This window comes from Kwoniella pini, chromosome 6 (genome assembly GCF_000512605.2).
Source record: "Kwoniella pini CBS 10737 chromosome 6, complete sequence".
Taxonomy (NCBI): domain Eukaryota; kingdom Fungi; phylum Basidiomycota; class Tremellomycetes; order Tremellales; family Cryptococcaceae; genus Kwoniella; species Kwoniella pini.
This window is the reverse complement of record NC_091721.1, coordinates 586,362-611,074: the sequence shown is the minus strand read 5'-3', so window position 1 is coordinate 611,074 and position 24,713 is coordinate 586,362. Positions and strand designations below refer to the sequence as shown.

Genomic DNA, 24,713 nt, shown 5'->3' with positions numbered 1-24,713 from the left:
AAACAACATATAAAGATAAATACATTTTAAATTATGTTTTTTTAATTTCAAAATCAAATCAAGTAGGTTTTTGAAAAAAAAAAAAAAAGAAAAAAAAAATCTAATTTTGAATGATTTCATGTAAATCCCCTTATACCTAAAACTCTTCTAACATCATTAACGAATCTTAAACTATCTAAAACAGGTATAGATTGTAATAAAGCTTCATCATTTGGATCAGAAGTCCATCCTTCAATAGGTAAAGCATTTGCTAAAATTTAAAAAAAAAAAAAAAAAATTAAAATGTCAATTCAATTCAATTATAATTATAATTATAATTATAAATTTATTTATTTTTTTAAAAAGAAAAAAATAAAACTAACCTTTATTCCAATTATAACTTATTGGACTATTATCCATAAAACAAATTCTACTTAAATCTTTTTCAACTAAACTTAAATCTTTTATATAACTTCCATTTAATTGTAAATGACATGATTCTCTATAAAATCTTTTTGAAAATAAATTTTTACCTGAATCTAACCAATCTATTACAGGATCTGCATATTCTGGCATTGATGCTGTAAATATAACTAAAGTATACCATTGAGCTACCTTTTTTTTTTTTTTTTTTTTTTTTTTCAAAAAAGAATTAGCCAAAATAATAACCAAAAAAAAAATAATCAATTATTAAACATTTAAAAAAAAACAATACTCACTTTTTTTAAAAAATGATCAACATAAGGTCTTTTATAAACATGATACATTGTTGATCTTCCATTTAAAACAACTTCAACACAATGTCCTTCTCTATTACTTCTATTAAATTTATTTCCACTATTAAATCCATTTAAACTTAATCCTAATATACCTCCTCCACCTGAAGAAGAAAATCCATTACCATTTAAAGATTTTAAAGGTCTTGAAGTTGAATGAATTAAAGTTTCATCTAAATCTAAAATTAAAGTTTTTTGTAAATGAAAAGGTGTTGTTGAAATTGATCTAGGAATTCTTGTGTTAATTGATCCTGTTGTTGTTGTCGTTGTTGTTGAAAGAGTAGAACTCATTAAATTCGTTTTACGAAAAATTGAAGAATCATTCTTTTTTATAGGTGCAGGTACAGTTGGATCAAGAATTGAAGTTGATATTGGATTAGCTAATATTGATGATTTTTTACCAACTGTAGATGTTGGCGTTTTTGATGAGACAGGTGTAAGCGAATCTTCATTTTCTTCCTCAACTTGAGTAATAGTGGGTATTGATAATTTGGGAATTGGATTTGATAAGATTGAAGGAGGAGAAGGTTGTCTTCGAAAACTTGTCAATGTTGAACTTTTTCTTCTAATAGTATCTGGAGGTGAAGGATCAATTATATGCAAATCGGAAGTTTTGGATTGAGCAGATTTCAATCTAAAGCTAAAATTGGCATGATCTTTATTTCGTTTTTCATCATCTTCAATTGTTGTTGTTATTGTACTTGTAAAATCATTATCAGAAGGTGGTGATTGTTCTAAAGAATCTTGATTTGAAGGTGCACGAGTAACTAAAGGATCAATCCAATTTTCATCTTCTTCATCTTCATCAGAAGTTTCATTTAAACTATTTTCTAATTCACGTTCAATTTCACTACCTGAACCTTCAATTTCATTAGAAATTGTTGATAAACGTTTATGTTTCTGTTGTTGTTGTTGTTTTTGTTGTAATTGTAATTGATTATTAGATTCAGATATACCTGCTGAAACCATTAAACTTTCACCTAATTCTCTTAAAACTCCTACACCATTACTTGTTGATTTATTTTTCCGTATTTTACGTGTTCTACTTCTACCTGATCTTGTTTCACCAACTAAACTTGTCCAAAACGAAAGTAGAATTGACCATAATACTAATGCTATTCGAAGTAAAATCGGTGTAGTTGGAGGAGGTACTTTTATTGAAGAATATGTAGTAATTATACCTTTTTTTCGTCTATGGATTGAAGGTGTAGGTCTACGACGAGATTTAGGTCTAGGAGTAGGTGGTAAATTTGATAATCTAGGTGATGAATTAGGATTAAGAAGGGGTATAGATGATGATGATGATGAAGAAGTAGAAGAAGATGGTATTGGTGGAGGGGTTACATTTCGAGGTAATGGTATTTTGGATGAAGAAGGTGATCGCGAAGGAAAGGTAAAGAATGAAAAGACATATGAGTCTAGTCGAGATAAAGTGTTCATCTGTGATTGTGCCATTTTTACAATGAAATTCGCAGGAAAAACAGGGGTTATGTCAGCAAATTCAGAAATATTCAAACGGTGTATCTATTATGAATGTAAGTTAAAAGACGAGAAGAATCCTCACCTTTTTAACTCGGCTGCTATATGTCCATGATTCTAATGTACCTACTTTCCAAGCGATAACTAGGTTCAATTGGTATATGTAATCTCGTACGTCAAAGTAAAAAATAGCCTAGCCGTCGTCGTAAGACAGTCGTCGTCGATTCCACAAAGAATACACCTATCGAGCTTTTTAAGCGGTCAAGTATTGTGAAGTACTACGTCTGATGCGAATTACGAGGATAATCTGTTGTTATAGCTAATAATAGTGTAGCTGAAATGGTATATATGATTCAAGACAATCAGATTATTGGCGATGTCACCTTCGGAAGAACGCGATTTAACCGGAACCAAGTTTAAGGTTGAGATAACCTGTCAACATCAGGACCACGAGTTAAAAAGCTTGCCCCACTCATACGGCTTAAATCGTGGGGATATATAATCGAATAATGTTAAATCCACTAACCACACCCCATGAATACTAACTCGTAATGACAATACCTCAACTTTCATCATGCATCATGTGCTCTGTGATTTCTGGCCGATCGTATACATTTCACAAGCATATACAATATGTATAATTTGCATGTCATTTCGTGTCATTTACTGTGCAGTTCTTTATATGCCAATTTCAAATCTACATAAAGTAAAAAAGATATCGATAATTTATGAACCTAGAACCGAAAGATGAGAAAAGCTAATTGTATTCTTATCTCAAGGTGATGATTACCTGATTACTATGATAGTACCACAAGATTGAAACTAAGATTGTAAACAGGAAAAAGTGAAAAGAGGCGGAATTTGGCGTATAAACAGAGAGTAGTGTAATTTTTTGTGATATTGATAGAGAAAGACGGACGACAGGAACAAATTTAGACGGGCGAGATGACGAAGAATAAATGTGAACAAGGGAAGGGGGTGGATGAGAAAAGAAAAACAAAATTGTTTTTGACGGCGCGTGAAAAAATGCATCTAAGCAGTCTCTTGACCATCTTGGTTTTGGTTAACCCCTATTAACATAATACCCATCAGTGATTTGGCTCACATGGAGAAGTCCGTTTCAGTAACTCACGTCGTTCTTTCTCAGATTCGAGTTGAGAGTAAAGAAGCATCAATGCTCTTTCGGTTGATTCGGGAGTACCTTGAATGGTGAACATTCTTTCACCAGTCTCATCGTGAGGAACTTTAGCGATAGAGATTCTTGAACCGGAAAGACGTCTAATTTCGGTGATTTTAGATCCACCTCTACCAATGATACATCCGACCATATCGCTAGGGATAGAAATATTTTGAGTTCGGAGGTTAGGATCATTAAGGTTGATAATAGGGTTTTCAGATTGTCTTCTTTCACCTCCAATTCCTGCTAAACCTCCAAGTCCACCCGAAACACCAGAAATGGATGCACGAGGTACACCTGATCCTCTTCTCTCACCTGTAGGGAAGGGATTACCGAAACCTGCCGCAACGGAAGTTCTTCTAATACCACCAGTGGGTCCAGTTACAGCTTGAGCACCTAAGCCACCAGCTAAAACACCAGCATCACCTGCTGCTCCTGGGTGATATAAAACAGTTCCTGCTCCTCTGTCGAAATCTTCTTGAAGGCATTTAGCAATTTCAGCGACAGCAGTCTTGATTGCATCTACTGAACCTTGGACTTCTACTACTCTTTCGGTAGATTGAGGTAACATCTCTTTGGACGCTACCATTCTTGCACCGGAAAGATCTTGAATCTGTTTGATCTTGAGACCGGATCTTCCAATGACAGTACCCATAAGATTATGAGAGATGAGTAATCTGATTGAAGTGAATGATCCTACAGGTGGAGGAGGGAGGGAAGAATCGGAAAGAGGGGTCTCAAGGAGAAGTCGAGCGATTTCGGCATAAGCGGAAGAAACTGATTCAAGATCACCTGAAACGCTGAAAACTCGATCTTGTACACCTGGTACAACTTTTGATACTCCAGCTTTTACACCTGTGAGGTTTCTAATGGAAGCGATAGTAGCTCCGGCTTTACCGATGATGATACCTGCTTCTTTGGTTGAAACCAATGATCGAAGGGAAAGAGGGTGTTCTCCATTTTCACCAGAGGTGTGAGCGGTGGCTCCGGTTGTAGGAGGAGAAGCGGCTGGAGGAGCGGTAGCCTCTTGAGAGGTCTTGGGGGAGACTTGGTCTACAGTAGGCGAGGGGTGTTAATGGCGGCGATAGTTGAATGGATGTGGTAGGAGAATGCACGAAATTAAGGGATTAAGTCAGCACGAGCATCCAGACAATCGATAACAGGGAGTCCAGCGTGACGTTGGTCACAGCTCTGTATAGAGTTGAAAGCATAACTCATACGAGTGAGAGTGGGGGGCGCAGAAAGTTGTTCAGACTTACCTGGAGCGATATCAGACATGATGGATGAGGTTGCGAAGGCGGGTATAGGTTATGTAAAGAGGTGGGATGAGTCAAGTGAAGGAAGAGGTATGAGGTATAAGGTATGAACGGAGTCGGACAGGTGACAAGCGTGAGGGTATGAGGAGGTATTGAGGATGAGGATGAGCGTAGGTAAGGTGAAGAAAAGAGAAAGGAAGTTTAGAAGGTGAATTTGATGAAAAGAAGTGTGGTGGTGGTGGTGGTGAGGAGGAGTGTGTATGTGCGCTTGTGATGAGATGATTGAATGGTTAATTTGAATGTTAGGGTGGAGTAATGCTCAAAGTGGCAAGTTCCGCTAGTGGCAAATACCGAGAACCGTGTTTTTAAACCTTAAGGCACCATGATAGGGCTCACTTTGTAAGCTGGATAACAGAACTTTTGTTGCTGTAAAAGCAAGTGTAAGGGCAATTTTGCATTTCCCGGTGTTATGTCTCACCTGCTTTACCTATAACTAACTTTATTGATCATTCCTGAATATACTTGCTTGGGGGTCTGATTTGTTGTGATGTACTTGTAGATCTCAATTATCTCTATGCTTATCGTCATTGCATTCGCCGATTTAGTTTAGTCTCGCAGAACTGACAAGGATCTCAGGGATCAAGCACTGATAACTTGGAAGTTTGCTCTTTTCGGCGCTTGCTAAATCTCTAATACGTCTGTAACTAGTTAATACTCACCGAAAATCAATAACGACAATCCGATGTCCAACGATCCCATCAATGATATACCAATCAATATTTAAGGAATTTTAACTTCGTGAACGGGGTTTTTACGAAGAATAAAGGTATATTGCTTGCCGGGATATACGAGATCAAAGGTGAAGATGGTAATATCTACAAAGTTGAAGTCAAGGAAGATTTAGATAGTTACAAATTAGTCAGAGGTGCGAGCAAATTCTACTCCAGGTATCTCCCAATTAAAGAAAGGGAGTCGTATTATCGATGGATACCGGAATGATCAGTTCCACATATAACGAATAGAGTGTAGCCTAATTGCTAACCACTGGCATCGTTCCGGTCAATCCACATAATTGCAAGATTCTGTGTGCTAGACCGGGTCGATTCTACGGCGAATCTCAGAAGTTTTGTATAAATACTATCTAGCGTTCCCCTTAATGAGACCTGCACTGTATGTATCATGCATTCCCCTAGGATTTACGCCGGCGCTTGCAGAACTCATGCATCTGTATGATGGCAAAGATGAGCGCGTGAGCAGCGCGTGATTCCAAAAAAAAAGGACTTCTTTTGCCACAACACATTCTCCAATATATCGCCGACTCGGTGTTCCAATTTGATTCCATTCGAAAAATCCTTTCTCAAGCTCACGATCGCTCCCATGGTTTAGCACCACTTTAAGCTGATTCATCTTCAATCTATCTTTTTAATCTTTTCCTTTTCTTTCAAGCTTTTCTCGACGATCCATTTTTGGTTAGACAAAGGCTCATCAAGATGCAAATCTTCGTCAAAACGTGAGTACAAAAAGGTTCTTCATCAATTCCCTAAGGAAACTCCTGGTTGTACGAAATGCTTATAATGTGCAATCGATTTCTATAGCCTTACGGGTAAAACCATCACCCTCGAGGTTGAGTCCTCTGACACCATTGACAATGTCAAATCTAAAATCCAAGACAAAGAAGGTATTCCACCTGATCAACAACGATTAATCTTTGCCGGTAAACAACTTGAAGATGGTAGAACTCTTTCCGATTACAACATCCAAAAGGAATCTACCCTTCATTTGGTCTTAAGATTGCGAGGTGGTATGGCTAAAAAGAGAAAGAAGAAGAACTACGTGAGTATCTTTCATGATTCGCCATAAAGTAACTACCGTTACCAATCTTTCTCCATTGTAATTTCTTCGAGAAGTTGACATAAATTCGATTATCGCCACTCCAACCATTAATCATCTGAGGTTAGTAGTATATGCTGACAAATATAAATATTCTTAATTTATAGACCACCCCCAAGAAGATCAAGCACAAGAGAAAGAAGGTCAAGATGGCCATTCTTAAATACTACAAAGTTGGATCTGATGGTAAAATCCAAAGACTTAGAAGAGAATGTCCTGCTCCTCAATGTGGTGCCGGTGTCTTCATGGCTTGGCACAAAGATAGACAATCTTGTGGTAAATGTGGTCTTACCTACACTTTCGAACCAGGAACCAAACCTACCGCTGCTTAAGCAATTCTTACCTTTGTCAAGTAAGAAAAGAATTTGGTCTCCTAGGATGAATTATGTAGTTTGAAAGTATTTACTGAGAAATGCATATTACATCTTACCGGTTCATATTCCTTTTGCTACGCACGATTCGTCACTTTACATATTGTTATAACACTCTCTTTGTATTGCAAGTGATAGTCATTCCGGTGCATACTAATACAACAAATGGAAAATAACAATATCATTTAAGGATCTTCTAAAACCTTTTCCATTGCCCATTCAACAGATTCCGGAGTAAATAAAGGTATTTGTCCTTGATCAAAATTGAATTTATGTACATCCCTTGAAACTTGAATTAATTTAATTCCAAAATTCTAAAAAATGAATTAATCATATATTAGTCATAACCTGAGATATGTTTTTAGATAATTAACTTACAGATATAATTTCTTTATCAATCTGAATTTTACTACCTTCTAAATAAACAATATGAGAAATTAAATTTGAAATTTTAATTTCATTATTATTAAAATTTGATTGATTATATTGTTGATTAAGATTAATAAGTTGAGATTGATTAAAATGATTTAACATTTTAAAAATTGTTATTAAATATTCTGATGCATTATAATTTGGAGTTTCTCTATCATTTGATGAATTTACTTTTTTTTTTTGATTAATATTGAGTTCAATCTCTTCAAATTTCCAAAATTAAACTCACATAATAAAACTTTTGCTTTTAAACTTTTTGAACTAGATATATGATTTGATAAATTTCTTAATGATAAACAAGGTATAATTGAAGTCCAAAGTGAACCACAAGAATAAACTAAAATATCTCTTTGATTTAATGATTCAATAAATTCAGAATTAGGTTCTGGATATATTTCCTATTTTTCCACCAAAAAATAAAAAATTAAATCACAAAAAATAAATATGACTTAAAATTTATTACATACCTGACCATATAAATTAATATAAAATACCCTTTCAATCTTACTTTCTAAAGGAGTTTCTTCTTCACCTTTTCTATAACCTAAATTACCTCCACTTTCATTATTATTATTTATTGGATTTGACTTTGACCATCCTTCAGAGCCTTCATTAATTTGACCAAATGTCTCAATGTATGTATTACGCGGACTCGTGAATGCAGTTTCCGGAGTATCGAAAGTTCTTGAATCTCTTCTAAAATGATTTCGTATATTCACTGGAATGTTCGCTTTGGCAGGTATCGGTGTAATCGCAGCAGATGGTACGTTTGATGTTGACATTGTAGAAGTGGAAGAACCTTGGGTGATTGGCGTAGTAGGATGAGATATGTTACATTGACCCACAAGTACTGTCGAATTTAACTGAAAGATAAAATTATCAATTATTTTAGTAGAATTATAGGTTCATTGGTAGGCTCACCAATTGAGCAGCAATAGTAACAGTCTGATTAGTATTTATTACAGGAATAACTTGAACACCAGAATTAACACCTGCTATAGATTTGAAAAGGAAAATAGCACTTGGTAAACTTCCAAATAAATCTCTAGCACCGGTTAAAAATCCATTTCCAAGTGAGAAATTCCTAAATGAGAATCTTTTATGTGCACGTTTAAGACAAAGAGTTTGAAAATGTACGAGAAATGCTATATGAAAATAGTCTATTAGTCATCATCGTTTCAACTTCAGTTCGGAAATAACGCAAACGCACCACGTATACACTCTTTCTTATCTTCTCCTATACCATCCCATAAATCACTTCTACCCTCAACTATTTCATGCCATAATTCTCTAACTACCTTTTCGGAAGAAGATGATGGAAAGCGATAAGCGAGTAAATTATAAATTGCCAATCTCTCAATATCATCTTTGCTAGTAGGATTATCGACAAGAGGAATTAGACGGATCAGCCTTGAGCCTGTAAGTCGTTTATCTTCGGGTAAGCAACGTAAAATTGCGTTTCGAAAAGATATCACTCACGTATATCACCTATACTGGGTCCACCAAAGCATCTTAAAATTTCTGAACTTGATCCTCCATCATCAGATACAGGTAAAACGAAAGCAGGTGAATTTCCAAAAGCACTAGCTATTGAATTTGCACCTGTTCCTCCTGATATAATCAGATAACTTAGATCTTTGGCTTTGGATTTGCCCTTGAGGTCCCCATTTGATAAGATTTCAGTTGTAGGATCGTGCAATCGTATCTGATCGGCTGATACGATGGTAGGCGATTCAACAAATACTGAGCCAAAAGATGATTTACGTGTAGCGTGATTTGTCGTTATTTGGGACTGAGGATGAGTCATTGTATGGCAGATGGGAAGAGAGATGGAACAGCGACCAGATGATGACGGACGGTTTCTCGCTGGAGCGTGATTTAACCTTTATATAATGGTAAGTGTTGGGTTAAGCCGAACGACGAAGGGGAACCAAGCACTCGGTGACAACACCAATCTGAATATTTGCCTTCCGGACTGACCATCAGTAAGTGTTGGAAAGGAAGGCCAATGGAGTTCAACGGCCAGGAAATGACACAGAACTCATTCGGTGATGGCGTCGAGCTGGTGTCTAGCAATCTGATGATGTATTGAAGAGTTAGATATGAGACTTAAATAACAATTAACGGATAACTGGTCTTCGCAATAGATATACGTCGCGACTGCTATGGGGCCCAACTCTGCTCATAAGCTTTGAGCTAGTAGTGTGATCCCGTTCCGGTGCCGGTCTATTAAGAGTCATTCCTAATGATCATTAGGAAATCAGAATTGGAATTTTGTAATGAATTAGCGAGTGACTGGTGAAACAGGAACAAGGTTAAACCGCGTCTAACTACTTGATCAATAACACCACCTCTCGCTCATCCAGCTCCAGTGATACTCTTTTGTTAATATCTTCACTTCTGCACTTTGTACTATCCAATATCCAGTTTGTTTCTCGTCGACATATTACTTGCTGATTTTTGGGCAGTGGGCTTCTGCCAGAGCTTTACAAAGTACGGTCGAAATGCAACGAAAAGCCCTCAAACAAGTGAGTCAAAAGTCCAGTAGAAAGTTCTTTCCGAGCAACCAAGATTGATGTTAATCTTTATTTCGTAGTTGGGCAAGGTCACTCAGTGGACCAATGAGAAGGTTGGTTTCTAGCTCTTGCTAGCTCAAATATGAGACGGAGAAGACGGAAGCTGATTTCGCTACATCATAGGTATTTTCAGGCGAGAAGACCAACTTATCATCTGAATTTACAGATTTTGAAAAAGAGATTGACGTTAGGAGGATAGGGATTGAGAGGTAAGTCCAAAGATTGTGCAATCCACCTAATAATGGCTCTATAAAGGGCTTTAAAGAGTCCAATACTATCGCAGTAAAAAGCTTACGGTTTTGGTGTATAGACTCCATGCTACTTCGTTACCTTTTTACAATCAACTTATAAAAGTCAAGCCTACTACCGACCCATTTCCACCTCCTGGTTCAGGGAAAGATAAAATTACTTATACAGAAGCTTTAGGATTGGTTATGATTGATTATGGAGATGAAATAGGCGAAGAATACGGTAAGCTTAACGTTACCGCCGTATTGGAGCTCAGCTGAAATGGGTTGTCTCTCAAAAGGTGATGGATTATCGAAATATGGTAGAGCCAGATGCAGACTTGCTGCTGTGAGTGTGTTCTGATGATATCCAATTTCGGTAGCCAGGCTGATATACACGATTCAGGCTCAAGAAGACTTCAGCGCTAAATTAGGAGATGGATATATCGCCGGAATGGGTAGGTGCATACTCTAGATTACGATTATGTTTGTCTAGCTCACCGATGTTCGGTATCACAGAGGCTGCGTTGTCAGCAGTCAACGAGTATAAGGCACTGAGAAAGAAGCTGGACTCCAGAAGGTGAGCCATGGGAGGCACTTTGGCAATCAATGTAGCTGATAAAAACATAATCATCTAGATTGGCGTTAGATGCTGCTATTTCGAAAGCTCAAAATAGCAAGAAGGATCAATATGCTTTGGAGGAAGAAATCAACATCGCCAAAGCTAGATTGTGGGTGTAAATCTTCGTTGAGCGCCGAAATACAGCTGATGGACCTGCATTGCTTAGCGAGGAGATTGAGGAGGAAACGCAGCAGCGAATGATCGGTATACAAGAAACCGAAGAAAGGCAGATCAGCGAATTAAAGCTATTCCTTGAAGCCGAACTGGAATATCATAGCGCATGCCACGACATACTGAACGATTTGCATGGTAGCTGGGGAGGAAGGTGAGTTTTCTTGATGTTGCTTAACACCAGTCCAGCTGACCCGTCTCCCCGATAGCAGCAGAGCGTCCGCTACACGGGCTAGATCCAATACAGCTACTTCTTCTAAATCTCTTGGACGGACTGCCGTCACGCGGTCTCACACGACTCGACACGGGCTTCCTCAGTCATCCGATGACGAGGGAACATTGACAGCAAACCGATCGAGATCTCATAGTAACGCATCTGCTTCGTCAGCCGGCAAGACAAAGGAGAAGCGATCCATCTTGCCCTCTTTCGGGTCTTTCGGGAAGAAATCAGGCCTTTCAGCTGCGACTTCGTCCCACAAGAAGAAGTCATCATACGGCAAAGAAAAATTTAACGACTCGAAAGCTGCTCTCAATTCTGAAGATTCAGAAGATGACGATTTCTCCTCCTCATACGGGCGTACCAGATCGACTTCCCAATTATCAGCTTCTAGCTCGTTGAGACAAGATACGTATCAGCCTCCGGTGATGAGACGAGCATTGACATCTCCACCTAATCCAACTGCGCGATATGCTGACCCAAATACACAATATGTCAAGGCGTTATATGATTATAGTGGAAAAGCAGCAGATGAATTGACACTGAAAGTAGGACAAGTGATAGAAGTGACAACTCAAGTATCGGATGATTGGTGGATTGGTGAATGCGATGGTAAATCCGGACTGTTTCCTAAAGCTTATACAGAAGAATACGTTCCTACACCTCAAACCGCTGTCCCACCCCCTATGCCGAATAGAAGATTACCGCCTTCATCCTCACCGAATACCACCCATAAGACTATCCTACCCCTCCCAGCTGCAACAAACAAGCATAACAACTTACCGCCCTCCCCTGAAGTAGGATATGGTGGTTCCGAGTTCGATTTTGAATCTGAATTAGAATCAGATGTAGCTCATGGATTTAGCGATGGAGACCATAATGCAACTGCTTCTCTATCTGCAGAAGCTCATCCAGTCGCCACAACAGGAACCAGATCTAGATCAAATACGTTGAACAAGAAAGCTGCACCTCCACCACCACCTTCCAGACGATCAGCTTCATCAAATAACTTATTGACTATATCTTCATTCGGAAGTTCACCTTCGAATTCAGGCTCGGCACTGAATCTTGCTCCGCCCGTTCCCGTTTTCGGTAGAAATAGGTCTAATACTGCTACAAAAGTTGCTTCACCCTTTGCTGGATCGGAAGATGATGAAAGTGATCATGAAGTGACACACAATAACAACACTGCAAGTAATGGATCAACCTTGTCGTCTGGGTTATCATCCATGCATCTTTCTCAAAGTGCTGGTGGAGTTAACACGGGACAATGTGGGATCTGTGGATGTCATGATTTTACGCAAAATGTGTTCAAGAGCAAAGGAGTTTGTTCAACTTGTTTCCATGAACATTAGGTGATCGAAGATCTCCACACAATTCGTTCGAAAAGGACAATAAAATACAGGTTTTGAGGAAGAAAGTGAATTATCATCGCACGCGGATGTGTAACATTGAATGACTGGACGAATTGTATATACGTATTTATCATGAAATACATGCATGACCGTTGCAATTTTCCCCAATCAAGTTTTGAATGTTATAATTAAGCAATAATTCGTAATCAAGATCAATGTAAATTTCAGGAACCAATTAGACTTGATTATCTATTCAGGGTTTCGGGTATACATGATCCGATCACTTTGTTATTGTGGTTGTAACTGTAATTAAGCTTGGCAGAGCGGGAAGGTCACGTTGTTATAACTATAAGTGCTTGATTTAACGTATTCATCCACCAATAAACATCGATCGTTCCACTTTTTATACAAGACATATGTATCCTATCTTGTAGATTGGCAGAGTTTACGTTGCTATAGATTGCTTAGAGTTTCAGACCGATACACTAAAAGATAAAGTCAACTACAACAAGTTTACAGAATCATAAAAGCGAGAAATACATGTGAGGATGAGCTATCATTAGAGATGAGAAGGGAAGGGTAATATAATTAAGAGTACAAGATTGAATTGAAGAGTGAAAAACCCAGCTCTCACTTACAAGACTAGTGCAAGGCTGTCATACTCTCGTTAAATCACTTAAACTCAGACCGGTTCTCTAGCAACTATGTTTTTACCAATATCTTTATTACTCCTATCGAGTTCCGTGTCAGCTCAGACGTGTATGAACTACGGTACCTCCTCTACTACGGGATCAAGTTGTATTTGTCCACCTGGTTTCAACGTCCCTTCATCCGATTGTAATCTACCAACATGTGGTGGAAATTTGTATAACCCTCAACAAGCTGCTCCTGGTGGTACAGGGGGTTTTGGTAATGTTAGTGAATGCGCCTGTGATGACGGTTGGACAGGACCAGGATGTACAGGTGAGTTTGATGTTTGATAAGCTTGACGCTATTGTTCGCCAACAGATGTACTAAAAACTTCGTCACAGTCTGTCAATCTTCACAAGCATGTACTTCCTCCCTTAATCGATACTTGAATTCATCGAATTCGCTCTCGTCTTCTGGAGGACTTAACACCTCTTTGACTTGCTCAAATACGCCTGCTGTATATTCTTCTTCTCAATTATCGTGCTCCGTCATTCAAGCTACCCTTCAAGCTCTCTTTCCAGGCTCATCAACAGCTACTATAACTCGATCTCTCAATAGTTCACTCACTCCAGGTGGTATAAATACATTGACTAGTTCAGGATTGTTAAGTGGAGGTGGTCAAGTAGAAATGCAATTATGGTATGAAGGTGTAGAACAATTTTATTGTCAAGCATCAGAATGTACTCAAAATATTAACCCTGATAGTGGAACAACCACGAATGGTAATAGTTCAACTTGGAATTGTCCTAAGATGGAATGTCAATGTCGAACTAATACACTTATGTGTGGTGGTGGAACATCACCTTCTCAAAATTTAACAGGAGCAATTAATACTTTAGCTGGACCATTAATTATTGATTGTTTCGCTTCAAATACTTGTAATTTTAAACAATCTTTCCTTGTTGCTTTATTTGGATCAAATGGATTAGAATTATCAAGTTGTTCATTTGGAGAATGTGTACAACAATATGTTATTGATCAAGCTCTTGGTATTACCTCGAACGCGAATTCCGGAAATGGTTTAAGTGGAGGAGTTATAGCTGGTTTAGCAGTTGTAGGAGCTATACTTCTTGCTATCATTGGTGTAATTATTTGGGGATTATTAGCTAGACAAAGAGCACGAAGGGATTTGAATGCTACTGGTGATATAAAGAAATCAGGTAGAATAGGCTTAGAATGGAAAGATGTTGGATATTCCGTCAAGTCAACTATATCGTGGACAACCAATTTACATAATTTCTTGAAAGGTTCAGGAGGTAAAACTTCGGAAACTACGAACAAGGGCAATTCGATAGAAAACGCCAATAATAATTTGCACGCAAATGGAACGAAGACTGTATTGGTTTCTTCGTCTGGAAATGTACCTCCAGGAGGATTCGCTTGTATACTAGGACCTAGTGGAGCTGGGAAATCCACTCTGGTAGATATTTTGGCTGGGAAGAGGAAAGAAGGGATTGCAAAAGGACATGTAGGCTTTCTGAAGGAGGAAGGAAGACAAGGAAGGGTAAGAGTAGGATATGTAGATCAAGTGAGTGAATTTTTGGGATGCAATTTTGAAGAAAAGGTTCTGCGCCTACTTTCGTAACTTTACTAATGATTTTCATGTAAGGCCGATATCCTCTCACCTACTTCAACAGTTCTCGAAACATTAATTTTCGCTGCCCAACTTCGTCTTCCGGAATCTATACCCTCGTCTATGAAAACTGAAAGAGCGAATACAGTACTTTCTCAATTACACTTAGATCATATCGCTCATACTAGGATCGGTTCATCTGAATATAGAGGTATATCAGGGGGAGAAGCTAGAAGAGTATCAATAGGAATTGAATTAGTTTCTTCACCTGATATTTTGGTTTTAGATGAACCAACTTCTGGATTAGATAGTGTATCAGCTTCAAGATTAATAAGGTTATTAAAACATCTAGCTGAAGAAGGAACTACTATAATTGCTTCTATACATCAACCTTCTTCTGCACTTTATCAAGCTTTCGATCAAGTTATTCTACTTTCTCAAGGTAAACAATTATATTTCGGAAAAGGTGGGAATGAACCGAAAGTATTTTTTGAAAAGAAAGGTAGAATTTGTCCAGAAGGATATAACGTAGCTGATTATTTATTGGAAATTGCAAGTTCAGAAATGAACGAATTGTCTTCTTCACATAATGATGATAGATCAATTATAAGAAATGAAAGTGGAGAAAATTCAAATTCAAGTATCGAAAATACTAGACATACTCTAGATCAAGATGAAAATAGTCTTTCACCATTGACTGAAAAGAATATAACTTATCCCCCAGCTTTACAGACTGACATTTTACTTAAACAGAATGATGAGGCTCAAAATGATGTAATGAATAATAAGCGAATTAAAGAAAATTGGTGGAGATGGCCAAATAGTCATTGTGCAACGACTTTTTTGACTCAAGTTGAGATTCTTAGTGGGAGGGAATGGAAGAATTTGAAAAGGTATGTCTGGGTTTTCTTAAATTGGCATAATAGTGAATCGAGACGCAAATATTAACCTCTACTTGTGAAAAAGAGACAAAACTTTACTTGTCGCGCACCTCTTCATATCTTGTCTTGTGGGAGTTTTTGCAGGTGGTTTGTATTACAAAGTAGGAATCACGATAGCAGGATTTCAAAATAGGATAGGAAGTTTATTTTTCCTTGGTTCTCTAATTGCCTTTTCTTCTTTAAGGTGAGTTCTATCGTTCAATCCAGATATCCGTCATGATTAACAATTGCCTTATTGATCATGTTCATAGTGCTTTATATAATCTGGTCGAAGTTCGAGGTTTGTTTTTGAGAGAACGAGCTGGAGAATTTTATTCGTATGTTATCTCTTGGTCAACCTTCGCCACACTGTAGCTGAATGTGATACTGTCGACATAGACCTCAAGCTTGGTTATTGACTAGAGTTTTGTTTGATGTTATTCCATTGAGATTGATACCCACTATCTTAGTCGCGTGAGTAATCCCGCCTGTACCATTTCCAGCTCTGAGAAAGTCCAGCTGATATTGATTATACCTATTTTAGGATCATCGTATATTTCAGTAAGTTCCATATGTCTAGCCCAACTTTTGGGTCATCAATTCACCTGATTTACCTTCGTAGTGGTCGGATTATCGCATGATGCAGCTAGATTCTTCAAGTTCCTCTTGATCATAGTGGAATTCTCAATGGGAATGACTTTGTTTGTGAGTGATCAGAATTACTTTCAGGCAAACTTAAAAGCTAATTCGTCGGATCCATATTAGAATTTCCTATTGGCTTGCGTATTCCGAAATGGAGGAGTAGCAATTTTGTTAAGTTCGCTATGCAACTTATTTTTGATGACTTACGCTGGGTGAGTGAATTCTTTTCACAGAACATAGGATTCGTATTTCTCGTAACATGAAACTTATCATTGGTTTATTCATTGTATTTTTTAGATTCTTTGTTAATATTGGACAAATTCCACCTGTTTTAAGATGGTTAAGGTATTTCTCAACTTTAGGATATACTTTAGAAGCTTTAAGTGTTAACGAAGTAGGAAGTGGATTACAAATTGTTGTAAGTATCCTTTTTCTCATTTTGTGAATAATTAAACAATAACTAAGTTTACTATGAAATTAAGGATTCGCTTAATGGTGTAAGAGTTGAAATTGGTGCTACTATAATTATGCAAACTCTTTTTGGATTCGGTATGGATAACTATTATAGGTAAGTGAAGTCAATTGTGAATCAAAATTCGCTGATCATAGTGTACAATCGGCGCTGATGATGAATTTTACATATGGTTAGAGACGTATTGGTTTTATTCGCTTTCATAGCTGGATTCGCTATTTTATTAGTCATGACTGTTGTTTATTTACTTAGAGAAAGGAGATAAATAAATTGATTTACATACATTATGATCTTTTGTGAATTAGTTTGTTTGTATATTTGAGTCTTAGGTGGTGCATGCTATGCTATTATTGTGATATACATGAAGATAAATGCTCCGAGACTTATGAAAACTATCTGACCAGATAATGGTTAAATATGGATTTGGTATAACATGAATCGATTAATCCAATAATGTAATTACCTCTTTATCTTCTTCTAAACTTATACCTCTATCTTCCTTTTGTTTATCATTCAAACCATTCCAAATATTCTTAAATTTTAACTTTTCATCTAAAGTTAATTCATCAATTTTTAAAGCATTAATTAAAGATTTTATTAAATTTTCTTCAAATTCTAAATTATCTTCTAAATTTAGGTTTTCTAAATTATTTAATAATTCTTTAATTATATTTGATAATCTTAAACCTTTAATTATCTTTTGATTATCATTATTATTATCATTTGAATATGATTTATTTAATTCTTCAATCACATTTTTAACTTCATTATCTAATTCATTTTGATTATATTCTTGATTGGATTGCATAATTAAAGTTGAAATTAAAAATGAAACTTTTTTTTTAACATTTTTTTCATTATCTTTTAAACCTTTTAATAAAATTTCATATCCTGTTTTATCATTTATTTCAATATATTTTTTTGAAAGTGCTTTTGAAGCTAATGGCCAATGTTTTAATGAAGCTGATAATGCGTATATTGATTTTGCTTTAACAGAACTTGAAGTTGATTCATTATAAGTTTTCAGAATAAGAGGGAAAGCATTATTGATGAATAACTAGATTTTTTAAAAAAAAAAAAAAACAATTTTCATTTCAGTAATTGAATGGTATACTTTATGAAAGAAAAAAGTGACTTACAGCAGCTTGAGCTTTTATATTATTTTGTACAGCTGTACCTATTATCCAAAGTGCATTTGAAACGATTTCTGTTTCTGATGATGATAATAAATCTAATAATGGTTGCCATAATTTCAATATAGGCATATTATTGGCATTATCTATCAATTCGATAAGCTAGAAGTGATATATAAGCATTATTTACTACAAAATACAAGAATAGTGAGACAAAACACTTACCATCTCAAAATCATCTAAAGCTTCTACACGTTCTTCTAAAGGATTAGATTCATCTATGGCAAAAGCCATTTTTTCCTTCATAGTGATTGAATCACTTTTACCTAAAATCAAATCTAACATTTCTGTGGTTAAATCGCTTCTTTTGGTTACTGATGATTCATTGGTACTGGTTGTAGGTAATGAAAATGTCAATGGATTTTCCCCTGTAGGTGTACCTGGACCAGGTGTTGATGCAGGACTTAAATCTGCTGGAGCTGAATCTGATGAATGTAATACCGCTGTTCCACCATTTTGTCTATTACTTGTTGAAGAAGGTGGATTATAACGTATTGTTAAACCTCCTTCAGAAGATGAAACTTGTTCTCCACTTTGTGATTGTGATGATGCTTGTTCACCTTGAGATTGAGGTTGAGTTGAATTGGCTATTGACCAACGAAGTAATTCGTTCAAATCTGGCATATTGGTCGATGGGTTGTTTGGTACACTTTTTTTCTATTTTCACTGGATCAATATGCTTTTCGAAGCTGTTATCAAAGATCAAGTGCAAAGGTCAATGTATAATTTATGACAACTCTTTAGAGATAAAATACTTTACCGATCACTATCAGTAAAGCGAAAGAAATTCGCGGAATTGGGTGGCAAATGCCAGAAGATTAGCTAAAAACACGTGTCTGGCGTGGATCTACATCTTACGTAATATGTGCTCCAATGGCTGCTTAACTTTGATGGTTAGGTCATAGAAGAGGTAAATTAATCAAAAAAAGAAGAGGGCAGCAGGAATATCTGCTGGTCTTGTTTCAACGGGAAAAGAGGTGACGAACGACACTGATATCACCTGATCAACCCGTTGTCTGTAGCTAGAATCATCGATTCAAGCTGTCTGAAGAGGAATCTATACCACTTTCTGATTTCAATTTGACGAGATATAGGCGAATCAAGATGGCGGATCCACCTCCTTCTCGAGGCATTTCCAATACTGCTCTGCCCTCCGCTATCTCTCAATCACGTCCAACAGCTCCGGATACTTTTCATCCTATACCTATTTCAGATGATCAGAAGAATGTCAAAGGAACAGTACCTACGCCTCCACAGCAAGAGGAAGATGAAGGACCATCGACATATGATTATACCGAAAATGCCCCTGATGCGGTGGTACAAGCGGTAGCCATTGAGCGTGAGAGGGAGAGAAAAGAGGGACCTCAAGAAATGATGGTGGGTAGTTGGAATAGCTGGGATGGTGGTGAACGTGGTGAGTCTATCCAGCTGTGTATCATCAAAAACCATTTCCATGCTAATGGGGAATTTATCTATAAGACTCGTATATGAAACCTTCTTCCGTCACTCGAAGTCATTTACCAGGATCAAGGCGTGCATCAATAGCATCTCGATCATCTTTCGTTCAAGATCGACCATCTGATTCATTTCGTCGTCAAATAGCAGGATCTCAGGTTGATCTTCTGCAATCACCCAGTTCTGGAGTTTTTGCTGTAGAATCGGATGATGAAGACCACGTTAGTATCGCTGGACAAAGGATTGGTCGATCATACAGTAGGAAAACCACTCGAAGACATAGTCGTGCTCAATCAAATCAAGCATCAGGACCAAGCGGGAGTTATTTCTCTTATAAACCAGATAATCACGTACAATCACCAGGTTCAATGGATGGGGCAGAATATGAAACTGGTAGTCCACTACAAAGTCCTGCTAAACCCACCACGGCATTAGGTAGGATAGCATCTTATATTGGATTTTCAAGAAACGAAATTGAAGATGAGGAAGCTGTATCTCCGCGCGAACGTAGAAAATCATATTCTCGATCAAGATCTAGAAGAGGTTCAGGATCATCTGGATCTGACAGATCAGCTAGGAGAGGAAGATCGAGATCGCCCTCAACTAGTGAGGAAGATGATTGGTACGGGAATGAGGATGACGATTCATACATGTCAGAAAGGGATCACGAAGAAGGTTACACATCTTCACTGGCAGATGATACTTCCTTACCACCACAATCAAGGCCTCATTCCCCTTCCATGCCTCTAGTTCCTTCGGCGACAGACGGTATTTTCGGAGAACCAAATTCTAGACCTTATGATATGGTAGAACCTAAAGATTTCGTCAGTGTGGCTGTACCTTCTAGGCAGACGGTCGTCTTACCAGATGAAGATCTATCCATCAGGTTCACTTGCTACCGGACTGATCCTTTCCGAAACGCTCTGTGGTGGTTTGCCTGTATCATCTCGTTTGGCTCTTTGGGTTTGTTAGGCAGATGGGTGCCTAGTATCTGGGTCAAATTTTTGGGAAAAGAAACTGCGTTTGACGAAGCCAAAGAGGGTAGCTGGCTGGTGGTGGAAGTGAGTCAAGCTGTATATGAAAGGTTCATCCCTTTGATGACTGACTTACGCGATATGTTGTTAGACCCCATACGGCGATCTACACATCATACCTCTACAAGTTATTCCTTACCCATACCCTTTGTCAACTGTCTTCCCTCAACATTCGCAAATAATACCGGCGACTGCGGGATCCTCCACGGCACCTTCTCTAAGAGGACAAAATGGCACTGTCAACGGTTCTCCTAACCCTGGTAATTCTGCAGGCGGAGTTGGGGGTGCGAAGGACCTCTTGCCCGACTTGGAACCGGGTAAGACTACCTGGGAAGAGACTATGGGGTTCTTGAAAATAATGGAATACAGATACACGAAGTTTGCGCTTGATCCTGCGAATGGTCGGTGGGCGATGATCAGAGATTGGAGAGATCCCAAATGGACATCAGCACGAGCTGTAGCTCATGGGCTGGAAAACTATCTAAGGGAGCAGAGAATGGTTCTTATGGGTGAGAATATCATTGATATCGCATCAAAATCCATATTTGGTCTTCTGGTCGATGAGGTAAGCGGTCTGTATACCCGATCCGCACGAAATATGATGCTAATGCTGGAACAGGTTCTACACCCATTCTACGTTTTCCAAATCGCTTCCATCGTGCTTTGGTCACTTGATGATTACTACTATTACGCCTTCGCCATCGCTCTTATATCGATTACATCAATTTTGTCAACATTGGTAGAAACGAAGCGTACGATCGAGAGAATGCGAGAAATGTCAAAATTCCATACTGACGTACGGGTTCTTGTCGATGGTGAATGGACTATAATGGACTGTTCGAAGATGGTACCTGGAGACATATTTGATGCTTCCGACGCCAATCTACCGGTATTCCCTTGCGATGCTTTACTTCTATCTGGTGACGCGATAGTCAACGAATCGATGTTGACTGGTGAATCAGTACCAGTCAGCAAGGTACCGGTCAAGGATGAAAGCTTGAGATCGATGTCGAAAGAATTCAAAGCTGGTTCTTCAGAGATTGATCCTGATTTGGCTAAACATTACTTGTTCTCTGGAACGAAGATCATCAGGGTCAGAGCTGGTGCTAGACCTCCTTGGGCACCCAGATCTGAAGAGCCTGTAGCTTTAGCCATGGTGACCAGAACGGGTTTTAACACTACCAAAGGAGCCCTCGTACGATCTATGTTGTTTCCTAAACCTATGGGATTCAAGTTCTAGTGAGTCATACATTCTTAATCCTGCGTTTGACATATGGATTAGAACAAATGCTGATGAGCCGGTCAGCCGAGACTCTATGAACTTCATCGGCGTTTTGACAATCATTGCTGGTTTAGGTTTCGCTGTTTCAGCTGTGCAGTTCATACGGATTGGAGTGAGCCAACCCGAGATGTATCCGGTGTCACAGGGGGACTGACGAATCATGATATAGATTCATTGGCACACGATTGCTCTTCGAGCGCTAGATCTCATTACCATCGTAGTTCCCCCCGCTTTGCCAGCTACTCTAACAATCGGAACCACATTTGCGATCGAACGGTTGCGGAAGAGTGGTATATTCTGCATATCTCCTAATCGAGTCAATATAGGAGGTAAAGTAAATGTAGTTTGTTTTGACAAGACAGGAACCTTGACCGAAGACGGATTAGATGTTTTGGGAGTAAGAACGATCGATAGGGAAGATCATCGATTTTCAGAATTGCATTCCGAAATCTCCGATGTTCCCATCGAAGGTGGACTGAATGGGAAAACACCATTACTTTATGCTTTAGCTACTTGTCATGCCCTTAAATTGATTGATGGGGAGGTCATCGGTGATCCATTAGATATAAAGATGTTTGAATATACAGGATGGACTTTGGATGAAGGCCAATCTAGACCTATTCCTAACAAATCCGCCACAGCTTCCACCTCAGTCTCTACTACCAAACCTCAAAGCCTGATACAGACTGTCGTCCGTCCTCCTGGAACCGATCGTTGGAAGATGGAAGATGCTCTCAAAGCCGGTAATAAGCATGCTCATTTCCTTGAATTGGGTGTAATCAGAACCTACGATTTTGTATCTGCTCTTAGAAGGATGAGTGTCATCGTCAAACGATTGAAATCGAACAGTATGGAAGTTTACGTCAAAGGTGCTCCTGAAGTCATGCCGGATATCTGCGATCCTTCTACTTGTAAGGCGACCTATAAACGGTACTAACCGATTATCGAAAGCTGACAATGTGCTTTAGTCCCGCTTGACTACGATGATATGCTGTCTTACTACACTCGAAACGGTTTCAGGGTCATTGCTATTGCTGGTAAATCAATTGAAGGTCTAACATGGCTCAAAGCACAGAGAATGAGACGGTAGGTAAATGTTTTGTCATCAAGTAGATCCAGCTGACATATTTGTATAGTGAAGTAGCGGAGTCTGATCTTCACTTTTTGGGATTCATCGTGTTCGAGAACAAACTCAAACCCAACACGGCCCCTAATATCCATACCCTCAGAGCAGCCCATCTAGCTTGTAGAATGGTGACCGGAGACAACGTCAGAACGGCAATATCAGTAGCGAGAGAATGTGGACTAGTGTCGCACTCTGCTAGTGTATACATACCAACCTTCATACCCGGTACAGGTACTTCTGAAGGTGCTCAACTAGATTGGTCTTCCGTCGACGACGAGAAACACAAATTGGACGAATATACATTGAAACCTCAAGTTACACAAATGGGAGTATTACTTGATGGACAAGATCCGGAAAGTCATGATTATCAATTAGCTTTGACCGGTGATGTCTTCAAGTGGATGTTGGAATATGCCGAATTTGAAACTATGGAGAGGGTATGTATAGTCCTTCATGATTGTCGAGCTTCACTTATTTTTGTTTTCTGCAATGACAGATGTTGGTGAAAGGAGTCATTTTCGCTCGGATGTCTCCTGACGAAAAAGCCGAACTCGTCGAACGACTTCAAGCATTGGGATACACGGTTGCTTTCTGTGGAGACGGTGCGAACGATTGCGGTGCTTTGAAAGCGGCCGACGTTGGAGTATCTCTGAGTGAAGCGGAAGCTAGTGTAGCTGCACCTTTCACGTCTAGAATACCCGATATTGGATGTATGGTTGAAATAATCAAAGAAGGTAGAGCTGCATTGGTCACGAGTTTTAGTTGTTTCAAATACATGTGAGTTGGCCCTAGGCATTATAATATACAACTTCAATAGCTGATTATGTGGATTCGCAGGGCGCTCTACTCCATGATTCAATTCACTACTGTCACTCTGCTTTACTCTTTTGCATCCAGTCTGGGTGATTTCCAGTACGTCATCTTGGAGATTTCATTCCCAGAATCTTGCTTATGGCTCTTCTAGATTCCTCTACATTGATTTATTCGTCATTATACCTATAGCCGTAGCCAGTAAGTCCAACCGTTGATCGAACCATAATAGCTCGGAAGCTAATCACGTACTGCCGGTAGTGGGACGAACCTTACCTTACCCTAAAATTCACCCCAAGAGACCGACAGCAAGCTTAGTATCTCGAAGGGTTCTTATCAGTATCATAGGTCAAATCATATTGAATTCGGCTGTCCAGATATTCGTCTTTATCTGGGTTAGAAAACAATCATGGTATACTGCGCCAGATACCAATGTCGATAAACTTGAAACCTTCAATTATGAAAATTCGGCTTTGTTTTTGGTCTCTTGTTTCCAATATATCCTTGTTGCTGGTGTTTTCAGTGTGGGACCCCCATATAGGAAACCGCTATATACAAATCGTGAGTCCCCATCCACGTAATTTTTCCGGATTCCGGTGAACTGATTGCAATTTCATCGTTGTAGCTTCACTTGTGATTTGTTTACTTGGTTTAGGTGCATTTTCAACATACGTCCTAATGTCGCCTGCACAATCGATAGCTTTGATATTAGATATCATTAAATTACCACTTGATTTCAAATTGGAACTACTAGCTGTAGCTATTATTAATATCGCAGCTGCTTTCGCGTTTGAGAAATTCGGTGAGAGACCCATAGGAAGAATGATGGTTGCTATTAAGAGATGGAGATTTAGGAAAAGAGGTAGAGGATATAGAGCTTTAGAGAGGGAAGTGAGATAATCTACAATTGGATGCTCACGATTCTGAATTTACTGTATCGACTTTGATCCAATGACTGTATGCATATTCGGATAACTACAATTTGAGG

The 24,713-nt window shown here is 38.4% G+C and overlaps 8 protein-coding genes across 8 annotated transcripts; 4 read left to right on the top strand and 4 right to left on the bottom strand.

Moving 5' to 3' along the window:
- Positions 1–116: 116 nt before the first annotated feature.
- I206_104684 (uncharacterized protein) lies at positions 117–2,195 on the bottom strand (the record flags this gene model as incomplete). Its single annotated transcript, XM_019153987.2, has 3 exons — positions 117–250; positions 363–594; positions 699–2,195. The coding sequence occupies 3 exons, from the start codon at positions 2,193–2,195 to the stop codon at positions 117–119; spliced, it is 1,863 nt and encodes a 620-aa protein (XP_019012727.2).
- Positions 2,196–3,266: 1,071 nt separating this feature from the next.
- I206_104683 (uncharacterized protein) lies at positions 3,267–4,689 on the bottom strand (the record flags this gene model as incomplete). The annotated part of the gene is made up of 3 exons (XM_019153986.1): positions 3,267–3,304; positions 3,367–4,464; positions 4,671–4,689. The coding sequence occupies 3 exons, from the start codon at positions 4,687–4,689 to the stop codon at positions 3,267–3,269; spliced, it is 1,155 nt and encodes a 384-aa protein (XP_019012726.1).
- Positions 4,690–6,157: 1,468 nt separating this feature from the next.
- Positions 6,158–6,889, top strand: I206_104682 (ubiquitin-40S ribosomal protein S27a; the record flags this gene model as incomplete). Its single annotated transcript, XM_019153985.1, has 3 exons — positions 6,158–6,177; positions 6,263–6,500; positions 6,665–6,889. 3 exons carry the CDS (start codon positions 6,158–6,160, stop codon positions 6,887–6,889), a joined length of 483 nt encoding a protein of 160 aa, XP_019012725.1.
- A 224-nt stretch (positions 6,890–7,113) lies between these two features.
- Positions 7,114–9,167, bottom strand: I206_104681 (uncharacterized protein; the record flags this gene model as incomplete). Its single annotated transcript, XM_019153984.1, has 7 exons — positions 7,114–7,242; positions 7,307–7,530; positions 7,590–7,758; positions 7,828–8,223; positions 8,282–8,505; positions 8,571–8,777; positions 8,840–9,167. 7 exons carry the CDS (start codon positions 9,165–9,167, stop codon positions 7,114–7,116), a joined length of 1,677 nt encoding a protein of 558 aa, XP_019012724.1.
- A 697-nt stretch (positions 9,168–9,864) lies between these two features.
- On the top strand, positions 9,865–12,528 carry I206_104680 (uncharacterized protein; the record flags this gene model as incomplete). The annotated part of the gene is made up of 10 exons (XM_019153983.1): positions 9,865–9,888; positions 9,957–9,989; positions 10,060–10,145; positions 10,247–10,407; positions 10,466–10,512; positions 10,570–10,621; positions 10,683–10,743; positions 10,802–10,894; positions 10,952–11,110; positions 11,166–12,528. 10 exons carry the CDS (start codon positions 9,865–9,867, stop codon positions 12,526–12,528), a joined length of 2,079 nt encoding a protein of 692 aa, XP_019012723.1.
- Positions 12,529–13,232: 704 nt separating this feature from the next.
- Positions 13,233–17,090, top strand: I206_104679 (uncharacterized protein; the record flags this gene model as incomplete). The annotated part of the gene is made up of 12 exons (XM_019153982.1): positions 13,233–13,491; positions 13,560–14,746; positions 14,828–15,684; positions 15,758–15,916; positions 15,984–16,049; positions 16,111–16,185; positions 16,256–16,272; positions 16,334–16,416; positions 16,477–16,565; positions 16,651–16,771; positions 16,836–16,921; positions 17,003–17,090. The coding sequence occupies 12 exons, from the start codon at positions 13,233–13,235 to the stop codon at positions 17,088–17,090; spliced, it is 3,087 nt and encodes a 1,028-aa protein (XP_019012722.1).
- A 177-nt stretch (positions 17,091–17,267) lies between these two features.
- Positions 17,268–18,642, bottom strand: I206_104678 (uncharacterized protein; the record flags this gene model as incomplete). Its single annotated transcript, XM_019153981.1, has 3 exons — positions 17,268–17,882; positions 17,965–18,120; positions 18,184–18,642. 3 exons carry the CDS (start codon positions 18,640–18,642, stop codon positions 17,268–17,270), a joined length of 1,230 nt encoding a protein of 409 aa, XP_019012721.1.
- A 480-nt stretch (positions 18,643–19,122) lies between these two features.
- Positions 19,123–24,625, top strand: I206_104677 (uncharacterized protein; the record flags this gene model as incomplete). The annotated part of the gene is made up of 13 exons (XM_070202985.1): positions 19,123–19,432; positions 19,498–20,534; positions 20,599–21,072; positions 21,127–21,746; positions 21,814–21,901; positions 21,959–22,700; positions 22,758–22,875; positions 22,926–23,352; positions 23,412–23,692; positions 23,753–23,827; positions 23,880–23,926; positions 23,987–24,286; positions 24,351–24,625. The coding sequence occupies 13 exons, from the start codon at positions 19,123–19,125 to the stop codon at positions 24,623–24,625; spliced, it is 4,794 nt and encodes a 1,597-aa protein (XP_070059086.1).
- Positions 24,626–24,713: the final 88 nt, after the last annotated feature.